At 41.3% G+C, this 19,218-nt stretch overlaps 1 protein-coding gene across 30 annotated transcripts in view; it reads left to right on the forward strand.

The window, feature by feature from the left end:
* Window positions 1-8,535: 8,535 nt before the first annotated feature.
* The window catches only part of LOC138201202 (titin-like), a 156,031-nt gene continuing 145,348 nt past the window's right edge, over window positions 8,536-19,218 (forward strand). For 28 of the 30 annotated variants that reach the window (XM_069154451.1, XM_069154460.1, XM_069154467.1 and 25 more), the window contains exons 1-9: window positions 8,536-8,737; window positions 14,228-14,331; window positions 14,470-14,673; window positions 14,829-15,116; window positions 15,194-15,255; window positions 15,867-16,060; window positions 16,167-16,296; window positions 18,488-18,733; window positions 19,060-19,152. In XM_069154451.1, the coding sequence (XP_069010552.1) occupies window positions 14,241-14,331; window positions 14,470-14,673; window positions 14,829-15,116; window positions 15,194-15,255; window positions 15,867-16,060; window positions 16,167-16,296; window positions 18,488-18,733; window positions 19,060-19,152 (1,308 nt within the window). In that variant the 5' untranslated portion in view covers window positions 8,536-8,737; window positions 14,228-14,240. The remainder of the gene's footprint in view (window positions 8,738-14,227; window positions 14,332-14,469; window positions 14,674-14,828; window positions 15,117-15,193; window positions 15,256-15,866; window positions 16,061-16,166; window positions 16,297-18,487; window positions 18,734-19,059; window positions 19,153-19,218) is intronic. The other 2 variants (XM_069154456.1, XM_069154461.1) reach the window with 1 other exon arrangement.

Here is a 19,218-nt window from a genome sequence, read left to right on the forward strand (position 1 = left end):
AGACAGACCTCCCCCCTCCTCCTTCCTACAACCCCCCCCCCCCCCAAACCACTCATCACTTTCTGTTTGTCTCTTTAGGAACACATCAGACAATTCAACCGACGCAGGTTGAATTAATAATAAAAATAATAATAATAATAAATGCAAGAATAAAAATCATAATAAAACATGATAAAACAAATAATCAAAAATCTATAAATTAAAATCAATGAAAAAGAATAAAAACCAGAAATAAAACTAAAATCTCCAAATTAAAAGCACCTTTTATTTAAGAAGCGTTTTCATCTCGACATCGACTCTGATTCACGACAACAATCAGACTGAAACAGGTGTTCAGTGATGACGGATCACACACACACACACACACACACACACACACACACACACACACACACACACACACACACACACAGAGATACACACACACAGATACAAGCACACACAGGAACACACACATACACACATATGCACACACACGCACACACACACACACACACACACACACACACACACACACACACACACACACACACACACACACACACACACACACACACACACACACACACAGATACACAAACACACACACGCACACACAGAAACACACACATACACACAAAAAGATATACACACACACACAGATACACAAACAAACACACGCACACACACAGAAACACACACATACACACAAAAAGATATACACACACACACACACACACAGATACATGCACACACAGAAACACACACACACACAGATACACGCAAACACAAAAATACACACATACACACACACAAAGATACACACACACACACACACACACACACACACACACACACACACACACACACACACACACACACACACACACACACACATACTCAGCCTGCTGTTCAATAAACAGTTTCCCTTCATCTCTCTGAAGATGAGGAATGAGGAGGGTGGAGGGAGGAGGGGGGGGGGGTCTGATCTTCGTCCTCGTCGGGATCAAAGCTGAACTTAATTTCCAGTTTGGAGAAAAAGTGAAAATGAAAAAAAAAACGTTGAAATTAAAAAGTGAGACCAGTGTGTCTGTTAATGCTGACGGACAGCTGACATCATCATGCTGGTGACATCATCACTGACATCACTGACCTTTACAGCAGTTACTGTGTGTGTGTGCGTGTAACACAAACATAAAAAACAAACTGTAAAAAAAATTGAAATACAAACAAAAATTATTGAGAAATTTAAAATGAAAACAAAAAATGATTTGAATAAATGTAAAATAAAAAACAAAAATGATTTTAAGAGACGTAAAATGAAAAAGTCGTCACATCATAAATCTGCAGGGATCAACCATGACACACACACACCTGCCCCTGATCGAACAGCTGATCAGTTTATTGATTGACAGTTTCTCTCTGAGGTTTAAAAAAAAAGGCCGTCAGTGTTTCGTGGTGTGGCTCCGCCCCCTGCTGGACACTCAGAGTCACTGCTGCAGGGTTGTTTCTCATCAGTTCTGTCTGTAAGGTGTTTGATAAACAAACAAACAAACAAGCATGTGAGTCAGCAGAGTTGAGGAGCAGCAGCTGTTTAAACAGATTGGAGGATTTTTATGAAGTCGTGTTTTAAAATCACGGTGATAATTAAAATACTTCAGTTCATCCTTCAGTTTTATGTCCAATAAACAAGAAACATTTCACTACGTCCGTTTGGAGAATCATTGATTTCCTGATTTAAAAACAAAGTTAGAGTTTTTCTGTTTTTTTCTTCTTAGATGGAAAATGAGCTTCAGTGTTCTTTTATTAAAGTAAACGCATGTTTTTGTGTTCAGCAGCTGTTTTTCTGAAATTTTGAAATCCAAATTATCAAAAATTAAATCAATAGAATAATCTGCAGATGACAGGACGTTCCTCTGAGAACAATAATCACCAGCTGTTTCTGAGTCACCCGTTGATGTCGAACTGGATCTGATTGGACCGCCTTCAGCAGGCCAACATCTTTCTCATCTTTTGGACAACATGCTATGATATCACATTTTTATGAATTTTATGAAGACAAACTATAGTTTGACATTTTTTTTTTTTTACATTTTAGATGACATACTATAGTAAGACTTTTCATTACCTTTTGGAGAACATACTATACTTTGATATTTGTTTGGACCTTTTGGTCGATCCTGCTGGGTTTCCTCCTGTCTCCTTTCCTCCCCGTGTTTCTTTCCATGTGTCCTGTGAGTTTTGTTTTTGGTCTGTGGGTGTGGCCTCTCCTCTTCCCTCCTCCAGGCTCCTCCCTCTTCCACTCCTCTGGGGCTGCCACAGCTGCACTCCACCGCTCACCTCCTGAAAGGATTTCAACGCTGGTTCTGCACTTCACCTTCATCAGATGGTTCTGTTAGATCACCTGGTACCACGCTGGCTCGCTGTAAGTTTGGAATCTCATTGTTCCTCCTCTGGTTATTTTTTTTTTTCATATTTGGGATGACATGCTGTAATATGACTTTATTTTCATATCTTTGACGACATGCTATAGTATGACTCTTTTGTCAAATTTCGGATGACCTGCTAAGGTAAACTTTGACTGGATTCCCGTTCAGGAGGACCTCGACTATGACCCTGAGAAATATCAAGGAATTTAAAGGCAATTTTTTTTTGTGTCAAAGTGTTTTGTCTGTCATTTGAACATGAATAAAACAAAATCCTGAATAGGTGGCGTTAAACATTGAGTGGATTCCTGTTAAAGTCCCTCCTGACTATGACCCTACTTTATATCAAGAGTTTATACCTTACAGTTACTGAGAAAAATCGAAGGCAAAGTTCACTTTTTTCGCATTTTGACATCGAAATTTCATAATTTAAAATATTCATTAAAAATAATCTGTAATAGCTGGCGAACAACTTTGACTGGATTCCCGTTCAGGAGGATCTCGACTATGACCCTGAGAAATATCAAGGAATTTAAAGACAATTCTTTTTTGTCAAAGTGTTTTGCCTGTCATTTGAACATGAATAAAACAACATCCTGAATAGGTGGCGTTAAACATTGAGTGGATTCCTGTTAAAGTCCCTCCTGACTATGACCCCACTTTATATCAAGAGTTTATACCTTACAGTTACTGAGAAAATCGAAGGCAAAGTTCACTTTTTTCACATTTTGACATCGAAATTTCCTAATTTAAAATATTCATTAAAAATAACCCGTAACAGCTGGCGAAAAACTTTGACTGGATTCCCGTTCAGGAGGATCTCGACTATGACCCTGAGAAATATCAAGGAATTTAAAGGCAATTTTGTTTTTGTCAAAAAGTGTTTTGTCCGTCATTTGAACATGAATAAAACAAAATCCTGAATAGGTGGCTTCATAGGTTGTCAAATTTCGGATGACCTGCTTTGGCATGACTTTTTTTAATATTTCAGACGACATGCTATAGTATGATTTTTTTGCATAATTTGGACGAAATGCTATAGTACAACTTCTTCACATTTAGGACACGCTATAGTATGACTTTTTTTCACATTTCGTTTCAACATTTCCAAAAAAGGGAAAATTTGCCTTTCAAAATTTCCTAAATAGGGAAAATTTCCCTTTAAAAATTTCCAAAAAAGGGGAAAATTTCCTTTATCCAAAGCAACTTACAATAAGTGCATTTCAGCCAATAGGGTACAAACCCAGAACAACAAGAATCAAGAAAGTACAAATCTCCTCAAGAAAGCCAAACTACAAAGTGCTATGAGTAAGTGTCATTTTAAGCGCTACTATCTTTCTTTTTTTTCTATTCAAGGTAAAGTCGGAAGAGGTGTGTTTTTTATTTGCGGCGGAAGATGTATAGACTTTCTGCTGTCCTGATGTCATTGGGGAGTTCATTCCACCATTTAGGAGCCAGGACAGCAAACAGTTGTGATTTTGTTGAGTGTTTAGCTCGCAGTGAGGGAGCAACAAGCCGATTGGCAGAGCGAAGTGAACGGGCTGGGGTGTAAGGTTGGACCATGTCCTGGATGTAGACTGGACCCGATCTGTTCACAGCACGGTACGCAAGTACCAATGTTTTGAAACGGATGCAAGCAGCTACTGGTAACCAGTGAAGGGAGCGGAGGAGCGGAGTAATGTGAGTGAATTTCGGGAAAGTCGAGCTGCAGCATTCTGGATGAGCTGCAAAGGTCGGATGGCACTAACAGGTAGACCTGCCAGGAGGGAAGTTACAGTAGTCTAGGCGTGAGATGACCAGAACCTGGACCAGAACCTGGACCAGAACCTGCGCCGCCTTCTGAGTGAGAAGAGGACGTATTCTCCTGATGTTGTGCAGCATGTATCTACAGGAACGTGTCGTTGCAGTGATGTTAGCAGTAAGGGAGAGTTGACTGTCGAGTGTCACACCGAGGTTCCTAGCAGTCAGGGTCAGGTCTAACATGGAGTTGTGAAAGGTAATAGTCAGGTCGTGGGTGGGAGAGTCTTTCCCTGGAAGAAAGAGCAGTTCAGTCTTGTTGAGGTTGATTTTCAGGTGGTGTGCGGACGTCCACTGAGAGGTGTCAGTCAGACAGGCAGAGATTTGTGCTGCTACCTGTGTTTCAGATCGGGGAAAAGAGAGGATTAGTTGGGTATCATCAGCATAGCTATGGTAGGAAAAGCCATGCGAGTGAATGACAGAGCCGAGAGAGTTGGTGTACAGAAGAGGAGGGGACCCAGGACGGAGCCTTGAGGGACACCAGTAGTGAGAGGACAAGGTTCAGACACAGATCCTCTCCAAGTTACCCGGTAGGTGCGGTCGTTGAGGTAGGATGAGAACAGGGAGAGAGCAGAGCCTGAGACACCGAGGTCCTGAAGGGAGGAAATAAGGATCTGGTGGTTCACTGTGTCAAATGCAGCAGAAAGGTCAAGAAGGATCAGGACAGAGGAGAGAGAGGCTGCTCTGGCAGTGTGAAGTTGCTCAGAGACAGCAAGGAGGGCCGTCTCTGTTGAGTGGCCTGTTGAAACCAGACTGGTGAGGGTCAAAAAGGTTTTTATGGTGGAGATAGGAGGAGAGTTGATTAAAGATAGCTCGCTCCAGAGATGTGGAAAGAAAGGGAAGAAGAGAGACAGGTCAGGTCAGGACAGGTAGTTTACTTCAGACGGGTTGAGGGTGGGTTTCTTCATACTATAGTATGACTTCTTTTTCATATTTCTGACGACATGCTATATAGTATGACTTTTTTCACATTTCAGACATGTTATAGCATGACTTTTTTTTCCTATATTGGACGACATGCTTTAATATGAAATTTTTTTTTTAGTTTTTTTTTTTTTACATATTTTGGACGACAAAATATAGAATGACTTTTTTTTCATATTTCAGACGACATGTTATATAGTATGACTTTTTTAGAATATTTTGGACGACATGCTATATGAATTTTTTTCATATTTTGGACGACATTCTATAGTGTGACCTTTTTCATATTTCTGATGACATGCTATATAGTATGACTTTTTTCATATTTCAGACATGTTATAGCATGACTTTTTTTTCCTATATTGGACGACATGCTACAGTATGATTTTTTTTCATATTTCAGACGACGTATAGAATTACTTTTTTTTTTCGTATTTTGGAGATGTTTTAGTATGACTTTTATTTCATATTTCGGACGACGTGACTTTTTTTTTCCTTATTTTGGACGACATGCTTTAATATGACTTTTTTTTTTTTTTTTTTTACATATTTTGGACGACAAAATATAGTATGACTTTTTTTCATATTTCAGACGACATGTTATATAGTATTGTCATATTTGAGATTAAAGGCCTTAGTAATTCGTCAAAAAATGCACAAAAAAAAAAAAAATCACCGTATATCATGACACAAATAGCACAGAAACCATCCTGAGACCCCCAAACATTTAACATTTATGAACCTTGTGACATTTTAACAGTCAAGTCAGGTCGGTTCATTACATTAAACAAAGAACAACACCTGACAGAATTAATTTATGTAATTGACTGTTGCAGTACCAGCAATGTCCTGTGGGGGGGACTGGTGGTCCTTCCGGTTTGAAGGAAAGTGACTGAGCAGATTTAATGTCCTGCAGCTGTTGCAAAACCCCCGAAACAGAAATGGACTCACAGAAATGGACTCACAGATCAGCCTCCAACAATACCACCAGGAACACCACCTGGAACACCACCTCTCTGCTGGAACTCCATCTTTGTGTTCTCATCCCCATACTACCATACTATTTTAGTAAGGCAGAAAAAGATTTACTGTATTGTTCCAATACATCCAACTTTGTTTCCAAAAAGTTAGGACGCGGGATAAAATGTAATAAAAAAAGAGAATGCAGTGATTTACAAATCATGTAAATCCATATTTAATTAAAATTAGACCAAAACCACACATCAAATGTTGACATTTTATTGTTTTATGAAAAATATTGAATTTCATGTCAGCAATAGGTTTAAAAAAATGTGGGACAGAGTAAACAAAAGACTGGAAAAGTTTTGTAACGCTAAAAGAAACACCTGGTGGAACATCTCAACTAATTAGGTTACGATGGTAGCAGATCAGTAATCAGATCAGCAAAATGACAAATAATTAGTGGATTTCATCATCTACGGTTCACAATATCATTAAAAGATTCAGAGAATCTGGAGAAGGTACAAGGTTGAAAAACAATATTGGATGGTGGTGATCTTCAGGCCCTCAGACAGTACTGCATTGAAAACAGACACTATTCTGGAGTGGAAATCACTGCATGGGCTCAGGAACACTTGTGAAAACCATCGTCTGTGAACACAGTTCATCGCTGCATCCACAAATGCAGGTTAAAACTCTCCAAAGAAGAAACCAGGTCGAAACATGATCCAGAAACACCGCCGCCTTCTCTGGACCCGAGATCATTGAATATGGACTGAGGTGAAGTGGAAAACTGTCCTGTGGTCTGATGGATCACAATCTGAGATTCTGTTTGGAAGTCATGGACGCTGCATCCTCCAGGTTAAAGAAGAGAGGGACCATCTAGCTTGTTATCAGCGCTCAGTTCAACAGCCAGCCTCCATGACAGTATAAGGGTGAATTAGTGCACATGGCTGAACTTCTGTTTTGGATATCCAGCTCCTGGTTTTGAAGTATTTGTGTTCCCGTGTTGTGTTCTTCTTTGTATGAACTCGTATCACATCCACAGTTCAGCTGGCCAACAGCTAAAAATATCTCGGCCCAACTTGTCACTGCTATCTATAAACCCTCCACGTTATAACTTGGAGCACTTCCTGTTGCACTGCAGAGGTTTCATCCATGTTCACCGTCTCCAACACAAACTCATCAGAACCCCACAAACCACACGGTAGAACACGGACCTCCGCTGGATCCGCACAGCGCTGCAGAACCGGAGCAGGAACACAGAAATCCTCACTGTGGAACAACTTTCCGATCCACGCAGATTCCATTACGTTGCCTGAACAAAAGAGCAGCAGCTTCGTCCTGCACACAGTCACGTATGACTGATCCTATATGTCAGAGAGGGCGTGATGTTTTCGTCACACCTTGACCACAACAATCAACCAACCAGCAGCTCCCACTGGATAAAAGATTTCCACCAGCTGTATTTTACTGAGCAGTGATGAGGCTTCCACTCCTCCAACATGTCTGTGATGAGCAGCTGAGTGGAAGAATCCATCTCTTAGTTCTGATTCATGTCTTCATCACGCTGCTCCTGTTAGTTCAGAGAACCGTCTCCATCTTCATGCACTGAAGTAGGATTCATTCCTACTTATTCATCCTTCGGAAGGCGACGACACGTTAAGATTCAACGTCCCGCGGCGACTACTGCACCTACTGAATCTAATAACACATCATATTAAATAAGTCTGTCACAAGTCAGTTCTGTTAAATTCATCTTCAGTGACATATTTTTGGAGAACCTCTAGCTGAAGTGAGGAGAGAGCAGAGAGAGAAAAGAGGAGGTGGGATTAGAAGAACAGCCTGATTCAGCAGTTTCATGGTTCGTGTGGAGGCCTGATGACGGATGATTGACAGCCGAGTTACCAAAATGTGTTACCAAACCATTGACGCTGTGGGACGTTCGGGCGCTGCACTGTTCGCTCGTGTTAACACTCATGTTGCGGCGGATGAATGAGGCTGTGGAGGTTCAACAGACCAGAGACACAAACACAGGGTTTGTTGGTGTGTTGTAACGGCCGGTGGGTGGTGGAGGGAGGGGATGAAGGAGGGGGGTGGGGGCGGAGGGGAGGTTGACTGACAGGGACAGCTTCGGCCCCGTTTTGGTCAGGAGTTCTTTAATGACTGCGGCTTGTTGTCACTTTAACTCTGATCAGCTGCTATTCAACTCTTTTCTCTCTTAGACGCCGACTGTTTGTTTTTATCGAGCTGCGTCCGGCCGATCGATCCGATCTAAGCCGATCGACATGCCGACTGACAGCCAGGTTGCATAAATGGCTGCCGCGTCCCATCGCGCCCACCCTGAGCGTCTCAGCAGCCAATGGGGGCGGGCCGGTGCGGTGATGATGCAGGTCGTCCCCCCGGTATAAAACCCTCTCCTGCCGTGTGGGCCCTCCTGAGCAGTTGGAGCATTCCCAGCCTCGCCTCGCTGGAGGGACGGAGGAGCGACAGAACTGCACCGGCTGTGTGGTTTTGTTGTTTTGGGATATTCGGAGGCTCCACCGTTCTCACCTGGGATTTTTCTGGAACAACCTTTCTGGATAAGGGGACTGCAGCAGTCAGCCAGCCGGGCTTCGTCCCAACAGTCCACGGCACTCTTGTGAATACAAGTGAGTAGTCGTGCCCGTGTCCCCGTGGGTACATATGACTGGTGGTTTATGGTCGGGACTGTGGTTTTTGGTGACCCGTGTGCTGGTTCTGGTGCGTTTGTGCTGGTTCTGGTGTGTTTGTGCTGGTTGTGTGTGTGTTCAGGGCCGCGTGCCGGTCGGACCTGTGAAGGCCAAGAATAGCTGCTGAGAGCACGGGAGACAGTCAGCTGGCGGCCGATGGCTTTTTAAGGGAATCAGCAGCAGGGCTATCACTTCACCTCCAGCTATGTGCCACATGGAGCTGTCAATCAAAGTGCCCGGGGTCAGGGCCGGGGGGAGTGGGGGATATTTTTGGCCAACGCCATATCTGTCGCTCAGATGCCGATCTGTAAATATCAGCTGAGTTTATTCCTCCGATCGTCGCTTTGAGCTGAAGTCCTGTCTGATTGGTCGCTTGATTGATCGCTTTGATTAGTTACTTTGATTGATCGCTTTGATTGGTCGCTTTGATTGGTCGCTTTGTGATCAGCTCAGCTTCACCTCAGATTAGCTGACAGCTTTTAAAGAGCAGCAGGTGTCCTGACGAGGCGTTCACTGTCACATCCAGAGCGCAGGAACAAACCAATCAGCACCGATTCTGATTATTGATTATCAGCGTGTGAACATCATGTTGAAGTGAGCGTCATGTTGTCGGAGGTGCGTTCACTGACCGACCGACAGAACGGTTTTCTGCTGTTTAAAGATTTCAGTCGTGTGGGATCGAAGATGTTTCAGACCTGAAATCATCTGATTTATTTATTTAATTTTGTCTTCAGACAGAGACAAAGTTATTTTTTGCTGTTAAAGTTACAAACGTGTCATTTCTCAACTTTATTATTTAAACATCTTTCTGGTTGTCGCTGCATTTGTTGTCATAAATGAAAACAGAGAACCATTTTGTTTGATTGGCGGAGAGAACAAATCAATAAACTTTCATGAAGAAGAAGCTGCTTTACATAAACTGTCAGTTCATTTTAATACTTTGACTCCTCTTGGCTATGAATTATGGGAAATGATGTTCCTGATTTCTACTGATGACAGTTTAACAAGTGAATACGTGGAAATGTTTCTGTCGGAGGGAAACCTCGTATCTCCACTCAGTCACAATAACTTTAATCATTTCAGCACAAACTAATTTATTTATTGTTGTTTATCTATTATTTCCCTTCTTTTCTAACGTCTTCATCACAGAGAATAAATGAAGCCAAAAACTCAATATAGTATAATTATGATATAATAAGAAAATGAGAATCATCAGTAAGATTTTCTTTCTTTTTCCCCAACAGGTAAAAAAAAGTGATGTTTTTAGTTTTTCTGTTGAATAACATGAATTTAATTCTAAATATAAAATATATTAGATGCATTTAAAGTATCCTCGTCTCAGAAACACGATTTTCTCCTCAGTGAATGTTTCAAACCAGAAAACCGTTTTCATCTGCTGCAGGAGGAAAGTTTCTCTAAATTCAGAGATGATGAGATTTTATGGGGCGGGCCTAAGAGCAGGATTTGTGACATCACAAACTGTTTTGAAGTTGATTCTGGTTTAATGTTTTGATGTGGAAACAGGGATGAAGTTTACAGGAGACATGTGAGTTCAACATAAATAAATCATTTGAATATGTTAATGAAGATGTGGTTTTAACTCATTAAAAAAGAAAACACCTGAATTTGTATCTGCTTTTTTATATTTCCTTAATTGAGTTAAAAAAAAACATTTTTGCTAAACTGTAATGTTTCTTTGTATAACTGCTATTGATGATATATTTTCCTCTTTATTGTTTTCAAATTTCATTTTTCACTTTATTAAATTTTCTCAGGGTTCAAAGTTCAAATAAAGTTTCATTCAGACGTTAAACTTTATGTTTGTGTCTCTGCAGATATTAATATCTATAACGTGATCAAAGATCCAATCAGTCAAATCAATCCAACTTTATGAACACAGGAAGTAAATCCGGACTGAAAGACCGAAACATATAAAATACCAACATTAAATCAACGATTTAAAAAAAAAAAGATTTTAGAATTAAATCAACAATGTAACAGCTCAAGAAAATAGAAGCAAAAAAGTGATGCCAAAAATTAAGCAATTAGATACTGAAACTGAGTTGAACTAAAAGCTATAGGAACCATCAAATTATGAATGATTAAATATTACAGATACTGAAGAACATTTAAATAAATAAAAAGGGGCGAAAAATTTGAACGAATTAACATTTTCAAATCACAAATTTCACGTTTGAATCGCATGTTTGTGAAAACAAAGTTTCATTTTCACTATATTGAAATTATTATTAGATATAATCTTTGATAATTTTATTTTAGACCAAATTAAAAAAAAAATTTCATCATCAGCAGCTCAAATTCAGGATGTTTGTTGGTGAAAAACAAATGTTTGATAAAATACGTAGATTTTACAGATTTATATCAATTTTAATATTTATACTGAATGTTAAATTATTTTAAAATGTTTCACTGATAAAAACTGGTGAATTAAAGTTCGAATCTTTTCTGTGTTTGTATAAAAGTTTAAAGTTTTCAATCTGGAAGGAAACCAGATTTATGGATGATTTCAATTTATGAGAGTTTAAAAAAAAAGAAGTAAATATTTGTTCTCAACTCTTTTGTTGATCCCGAATCACGAACTTCAGTCAGAAAAGATTTTTCATCCAACAAACGTCAATATGAAAAATGAATTTTTAAAATGTGCTTACTGAGGAGAGGTGATGAAGGCAGGCCCCGCCTCCTGAAGGTCCCGCCTCCTGAAGACGAAGAATCTGCAGCTGAAAAACAAAAACACAGAAAACGGTCAAATTTACATCAAATAAACGTTAAAACTGAAGTTTGACGAAGAGGTTTAAATGAAATAATGTTCAGATTTATTTTTGATGCATCCTGTAAATCTGCAGAAAATAAACCTCAGCTGAAAACATCTTAAAACTCTGAAACAGGATTTATTATTATTATTTATGTATTTTATTTTACTCCTGAAATAATCAAATAAATTTAAAGTCAACATTAAGATCACGAAATGAATGACGTCTGTTCACTTTTTTTTTTATACACAAATTAAAACTTTAAACGATCAAAACTTAAATTTAATAAATTTCATTTACAAACTTTAAACTGTAAAATATTTTAACAAATTATACATAACACAAAGATAAATAATGATTTTATTTCAGTCTAATAAAAAACAACAGGAAAATCTTTAAAATCAAACAAAGTCACGCTTCCAGATGAACACTGAAAATATAATAAATATTGATTATTGATTTCAGATAGATGATATATTAAACCATTGATTATTGATTAATACATCATATTCTGGTTCCACTTTGTGTTTGAATCTGTGACAATAAAATAAACCAGTTGAGTTAAATTTAAATCAGAAGGTCAAATTCATACACATCAAATGATCAGTTATTAATCAGTTTATTGATCAGTTATTATTTAGTTATTGAGCAGTTATTGTTTAGTTATTGATCAGTTATTATTTAGTTATTGATCAGTTGTTGTTTAGTTATTGATCAGTTATTGATCATCTGCTGGCTTTAAAACTTCAACACTTTAAAATTTACATTAAATATGACTGATAAAATATAAATGATAACATTTTGTTGATATTTCTCATCTTTTCTGTATTTATTTATTTATTATTATAATTTATTTTCTTATTTTCTTAAAAGTTTTCTTCGTCTCCGACGATGACATAATTTTCGTCTCTTCAAGAGTTTGTTTGGTTGTTTACGTTAACTTCTAACTTCTCCTCTTCTTCCTTCTCCTCCTCTTCCTCTTCCTCCCCCTCCCTCTCCTCCTCTCCCCCCTCCTCCTCTCCCCTTTGTCAGCTGTCTCCGTCTGTCGGACATATTTAGCCTCCATTCGTCTCATCTGTCTCTGTATCTGAAACTGAAGCTGCCTCCAATGAATCAGCACATTTCCAGTACCTGAATAGAAATAATTTATAAAACAGAAACCTTCTTCTTCTGTGGTTTTGTTTGCAGCAGCTCGGCGTCTCAGATTCTTCTGTTTCCATTTATTTCTTATGTTTATTTATTTAATGTTTATTTGTAAACAGCAGGTTTTGTTTATCTCCATCTCTGATTGATGACTAGACAGTTTTCCAAAGTATAAACACTTTTCTTCTCTTGTTTTTTTTCTTGGGGAGAATTCTTCAACAGATGTTTACGTGTTGCAGACGTTTGATTCGTCCTCTGGTTAAACACAGACTCTGTGTTGTTGTTTGGCGCCGCCTGGTGGTCGACGGCAGTAAAACAGGAAGTCAGGTGATGTCGTTGAAGAGGAGGTCAGGGTGGAGGAATGGCCCTGTTTGTTGTTTTAACCATGGCGACAACCGTCCTCTGACTTTAAAAATGCATCATGAGTTCTGATTGGCCGGTTCACCTGCGTGGTCACTGAGGGCGGAGCAACGGCTATATTTGATTGGTTGTTCGTTTGCAGCTGGTTTTATGATGTGAATGCGACCTGATACGAACACGTGTGCTGACAGCTCATTGGACCATAACACGTCACATGTCAGGAACTATTTTCAGCTATTGGTTGATTTTAAAGGGACAGTACACGTTATTAAAACACATTGTCTCTGACAGGTTTCATAAAGTCACCTGAAAAATATATATATTTTTTAATAATTTCAAAGCATAAAAACAACTAAGAATTCATTTTAAAGTTAAAATATTTTTTTTTTGAAGACTTGTTAGTTTAAAAAAATTAAAAAGAGTAAAATGAGAGATATTAATAGAAACATGGATGAAACATTAAACTGCAGTCAGACACCAAACAAACAGAAATAAGAAACCCCCACAGTTAATAATACATGACCGATGCAGCTGTTTGATGATGAAGATGATGATGGTGATGATGATCTCTTGAAATGTTTTTTCTGTTTTAGTGCTGATTTATCATCATGTTTATTCATGTCTTGTGTTTAATTTCTTTTATTTGTTTTTCTTATTTTTAAATCACATTTCAACATGTGATATTTTAGCATTTACTGTATGAAAGGTGCAGCACAATATTATTATTAATAACAATAATTTCCTGCTTGACATAAAATTTCCCTTTTTCTATTTTTCCAGGGTTTAGTTCATGTTTTCTATTTTTAAAGTTAAAGTTTAAAAGCTCTTTAATCTTCGATTTCTGCTGCTGTTTGAATAATAATACATTTTGAGTTTATTAAGATCTTCACATGATGTGAATCTGATTTTCACTGAAACTCTGCTGCTGTTCATCTCTGCAGTTTGTTTTTCTTGTTTTTTTTCTGCAGTTAAAACCAGTTTGATATGATATTTTCCAGCAGATTGTTTGATCCTGTTTGATTTGAAGTTAAAGTTTGGATGCTGCAGTGTGCAGTGCAGTCGTCTGCTCTCCTGAAAGCGTCACTGTGTTTCCTCCTCTGACGTGTGTTTGTGTGTGTGTGTGTGCGTGTGTGTGTGTGTGTGTGTGTCTCCGCAGGGTGCCAACCATCATGTCAACACAGGCGCCGACGTTCACGCAGCCTCTGCAGAGCGTGGTGGCACTAGAGGGTAGTGCCGCCACGTTCGAGGCTCAAGTTAATGGTAAGCGACGTTCTGATTGGGCCGAAGGTTGACGGGATATTTCTGAAAAATAACGTTTTGTACCTCTGGAAAGTTTTACTCCCGGACGTCTCTGGGTTCTCTGACAACGGTCCGGTCCGGTTCTGCTCTCCTCTGCAGGTTCTCCAGTTCCTGAGGTGAGCTGGTTCCGTGATGGCCAGGTTCTTTCCGCCGCCGCTCTGCCCGGCGTTCAGATCTCGTTCAGCGATGGCCGCGCTGTTCTGAGGATCCCCGCTGTGACCGCCGCACACAGCGGAAGGTTTTCTGTCAGAGCCACCAATGGCGCCGGACAAGCTACGAGCACCGCTGAACTCCTCGTTACAGGTGAGACTTTATCACAGGTGAGACAGTAACACAGGTGAGACTTTATCACAGGTGAGACTGTAGCACAGGTGACACTTTAACTTCAAATTTGCTGAAATTAAAATGCAGTTTGGTTTTGGATGAACCTTAAAATCTGTCCTCCCTTCGTCCTCCAGCGGAGACGGCGCCCCCAAACTTCCTTCAGAGACTGCAGACTCAGACGGTGAGGCAGGGCAGCCAGGTGAGGCTGGACGTCCGGGTCAGCGGGATCCCCACACCTGTGGTGAAGTTTTACCGAGAGGGAGCCGAGATCCAGAGCTCCGCCGACTTCAGGATCCTCCAGGACGGAGACCTGTACGGTCTACTGATCGCCGAGGCCTTCCCAGAGGATTCTGGGACATATTCTGTGACCGCCACCAACAGCAGCGGCCGGGCCACCTCCACTGCCGAGCTGCTGGTTCAGGGTAAGCCCCGCCCCCTTTCACATCGACTGGATGGTGGAATCATTAAGAATCAGACACTAATGTCAGCGTGTGTTCAGGTGAAGAAGCCGTTCCTGCAAAGAAAACCAAGACACAGATCCGAGTGAGCAGACAAGAGAAGGTACGAAGACACCATTTAGTTTACATTTAAAACGTTTCACTTTTTTTTTTATCCATTTTTAATTTTCATAATTTTTTGGCCCAAAACCGACATTTTCTCTGTAAAATATTGTTTTTAGATGTTAGCTTCATTTTTGTTCTTCAGTGAATTAACTTTTGTTGTTGATGAAATAAACAACTTTCTCATCTCATGCAGTCTCATCTAACCTCATTTCATCTCTAGTTTCATCTCATTATGACGTAAATCTCATTTCACTCCTTTTCTTTCATTTAATCTCCCTGAATTATTTTTTTAAGTCGTTTTTTTATAGAAATCATATCATCTCATTTTATCTCAATTGTGAAATCTTTAATTTATTCTCATCTCGTTCTTTTGAACTTTTTTCTAATTCAGTCTCGTTTTATCTGAACTAATCCATCTCATGTCATCTCGTTTGTTACTTCTTACTTTGTGATTTCTTCTTCTTTTTTTTTATCTCATTCTAAAGAATCCAGTTTAATTGCGTCTTCATCTCGTTTCATATTTTATTTTCTTATTTAGTCATTTCATTTGATCTCATCTTTGATTGCATCTCTGCTAGCTCTCTTCTTATCTCCTGGTTCTGTCCACAGGGGACAGAGCACCCGTCCCTGATGGAGGTGGAGCTGACTCAGCCGCTGGCTCGTAAGACTCCGCCCAGAGTTCCTCCCAAACCCACGTCCAAGTCTCCAACTCAGTCCACGCTGGTTGTCAAGGTGGCCGGCGGACGGCAGCAGTCGCCGTCACCTGTCAGACACGTCAAGGCCCCGACGCCCACACCTGTCAGGTGGGCAGAGCCTCCAAGAGTCAACAGTTAACAGTAGAGATCCACTGATCATTTTCTCCAGAGTAGTGGATCAATAAATCTTATTAAAGCGTTGTTTGTCCATCAGGTCCGTCAAGTCCCCCGCCACCGCACGCAAGCAGCTGGCCGTCGGCGCCGACGTCCTTCCGCCCTGGAAACAGGGAGAGACCGGCGCCACCCTGCTGGTCCACGAGCTGCAGGTCCTCGGGGTCAAAGAGGTAAGGGGTGGGGGGGGTCCATATCGCCATCTGGTGGTCAAAAAGTCCAGACAGCACTTTGACAAACACGAGGATGGATGGTGTCAAATTAAATATTTAAACCTTTTAGAGATGCTCCAACAGCTACGGAGACAACTTCAGTTTCAGTCCTGAACTCACTGAGACTCAGAACTACCTCCTTCCTCTCTGACCTGCATCCTCTCTGACCTCTGTCCTCTCTGACCTCCGTCCTCTTGTCCCGAGCAGCAGGGTAGCGCCTCCCTGTTGTTGATTCCAGAGGAGCCTTTAATTTTCGTCTTGAATCTTCGGTCCATCTCATTTCTTTCCGGATGTGTTTGCGTCTCTCTTTCTTCAGCAAACTCAACACGTTTGATTTGTTTACCAGCTCCAAACGCAGTCAGAATCATCTGAAGCACCAGACGGCTCCAGATTTATCCCGAACATCAAAGGACGTGACGACTTTAACTTCCTTCGTACCAACTCGTGTGGTGACGTAGAGGTGGGTCGTAATCCTGCTGAGAACGATCCAGAGGTGGTTCTGAAGGATGCGAGGAGACTCAGACCTCCGACACAGAGGACGTTTGTCTTAAAGCATCGTACACCTGTGAAGATGAGTCTTCTGTCTTTAACCACGCAGACACTTTCAACATCTCGCCTGATGAGTGTGAAGAGGCCGTGCCCTCAGAGGACGGGTGTTACCATCATCTTTCTGTCCGCCCGGCAATGCAGGTGCCTGAACGCCTCACAGCTGCTCCGCCATCTTTTTTCAGCACTTTCACCGCCTCTTTTTTTTAACCTTGTTGCCCCGAAGTCTTTGTTGTCACTTCAGGTTCTGATGATTTCACTGCATGACCGACGGACGAGCATGTGATGTCCTCGGATTGGTGTGACCGTTACGTCAACGTTTCCGTACATAAGTGGAAACCGGTGTTGTGTCAAAGTCTGTTCCTGTGTCGAATAGCGCCCCCTCTAGTGGTTAGTTTGAGGTTCAGCCAGCTTGAGGAAGATGTGTAGAACTGTGACTCCTCCATTAGAACACATTCATTTACCATCTATAGACCTTTTAAAGTGGCCTGTAAATATAAATATACATATAAATAAACGGTCCAGGGTAAATGCTGGTTGAACCTCAGATTAAAAACCAAACGGGGCGACAAACCTCGACTGTCACGGCGTCCTGGTGTTCATCCACATGTACTCAACTGTTGGTGTTTTTAACAGAAGCAGGTTGGTGTGGATGTTTAAATTTGACCCTTTGCTGTTTCCAGTGGACACCTGGAGTCGGGACATGGTTAGCCTAGCTTAGCATGAAGGCTGGAAACCACTGGTTTGTCTCTGTCCGAACCACAGACTGTTTATAAAAGTGTTTGTAGCTTCCATGTCTGAAAAATGGTTAGAATGCAGAAGTGCCTCAAATTACAATACCACCGAGTGCCACTAGAGGTCAGCTCAAAAAAAAAAAGAGTCTCCAGCTCCATAGACTCCCATTCAACTTCTCTCATCAAATACAAAGTAAATAAAATGTCTCCAGCGGTTGTCTCGGTGTTGTTAGCTAAAGTCACTCCTTCTTATTATTTTTCTGGAGGTCCATCTGAAAATAATCCCTCATTCATTAGAAAATAAGATTAAAAAAAGACCTGTTTTTGGGGGCGTGTCTGCTTGATTGACAGGCCTGTGGTGCAGTCAGGTTACAGCAATCGGTGGGCGGGACGTAGTATTGTCAGGTTTCCAATCAGATCGGTCAGATTCACCACTGGCTCCTCCCCCAAGCTCATCCAAATATGGTCACTTCCTGCTCCAAACCGCTCCGAACTAGCAAAGATGGTGACGGACAGAATCTGAACTGGAGAATTCATAACGTTCACAAACCAACGATGACATCACTGCTGGTTGATGACATCACTGCTGGTTTTACCTTCCTGTTCATGACATATTAAACAAAGCAGATACAGCATGTTACTTATGAGCTTTAGAAGTGTTGTGAGGTTTACTTTGGTTACTCTCTGGTTCCAGTCTTTATGCTATGCTAGGCTATCCTGCCTCCAGCTCCGTGTTCAACACAAACCTCTGACTAAAAGTCGAATCGACTGAATATTGGCATTGAAAGGATGTCCCCGCCCCCCCGCCTGCCTCTGTGCCTCGTCCTGCCATGGATGTCCTGATATCTATGTGCTGCTGGTTGTGTCTCCAGGCCGGGGGAGGGAAAAGAGCCGGGGCGGTGGCCACGGTGGTGGCCGCCGTTGACCTCGCTCGGGTCCGTCAGCCCGTGCATGCGGAGGGCGGCCAAGCCGAAGAGGACGAGGCGGAGTCTGTAGAGGTGGGGGTGATGCAGTATGGAGCCGGCTGGACGTCGATGACAGCGCAGGCCGGCCAAATGTTCACAACTGCTCAGGAGTTGACGGCCGACCCGGCCGGGCTGCAGCCTCACGGCGGAGAGGTCAGAGGTCACAGGAAGATCTGCTTCATTAGGATCCTTCTGACTGCACTGGCAAAAAATTTCTTAGAGTCCAGGAGAAGCGTTCACATCAGTGCTGACAGTTCAGACGTCTCTCATGACGTTTTATTCTCCAAGTTATTATCTGGCTGCAGACGTTGAATCCCAGTCAGAAGAAGATTAACGGAGAACTCGCTCACACAACGCAACAATCGTGGAAATGAGACAAATTATTTGCCAGTGCTGTCAGATAACTTCTCTTGAACGATAAGTAAGATCTCCGGGTGCAGCTGTGTTAACGCTCCTGTCGCCTCTGTTGGTTGCTTCAGATTCAGAGAGTCGACTCCGGTCTCAGCTTGTCTCCACTTCCACATTTCACCGTTTCTAAAGTTTCTGTCCCGAAATCCGAGACTAGCCGTGAGGTAAGAGAGGCAAAATAACCCGAAACCCACCAGTCTAACCTCTAACCGGCAACTCACAGTTCACAG

Source organism: Embiotoca jacksoni, unplaced genomic scaffold (genome assembly GCF_022577435.1).
Source record: "Embiotoca jacksoni isolate LCO1_2020_lvr unplaced genomic scaffold, fEmbJac1.0.p SCAF_2, whole genome shotgun sequence".
Lineage (NCBI taxonomy): Eukaryota > Metazoa > Chordata > Actinopteri > Embiotocidae > Embiotoca > Embiotoca jacksoni.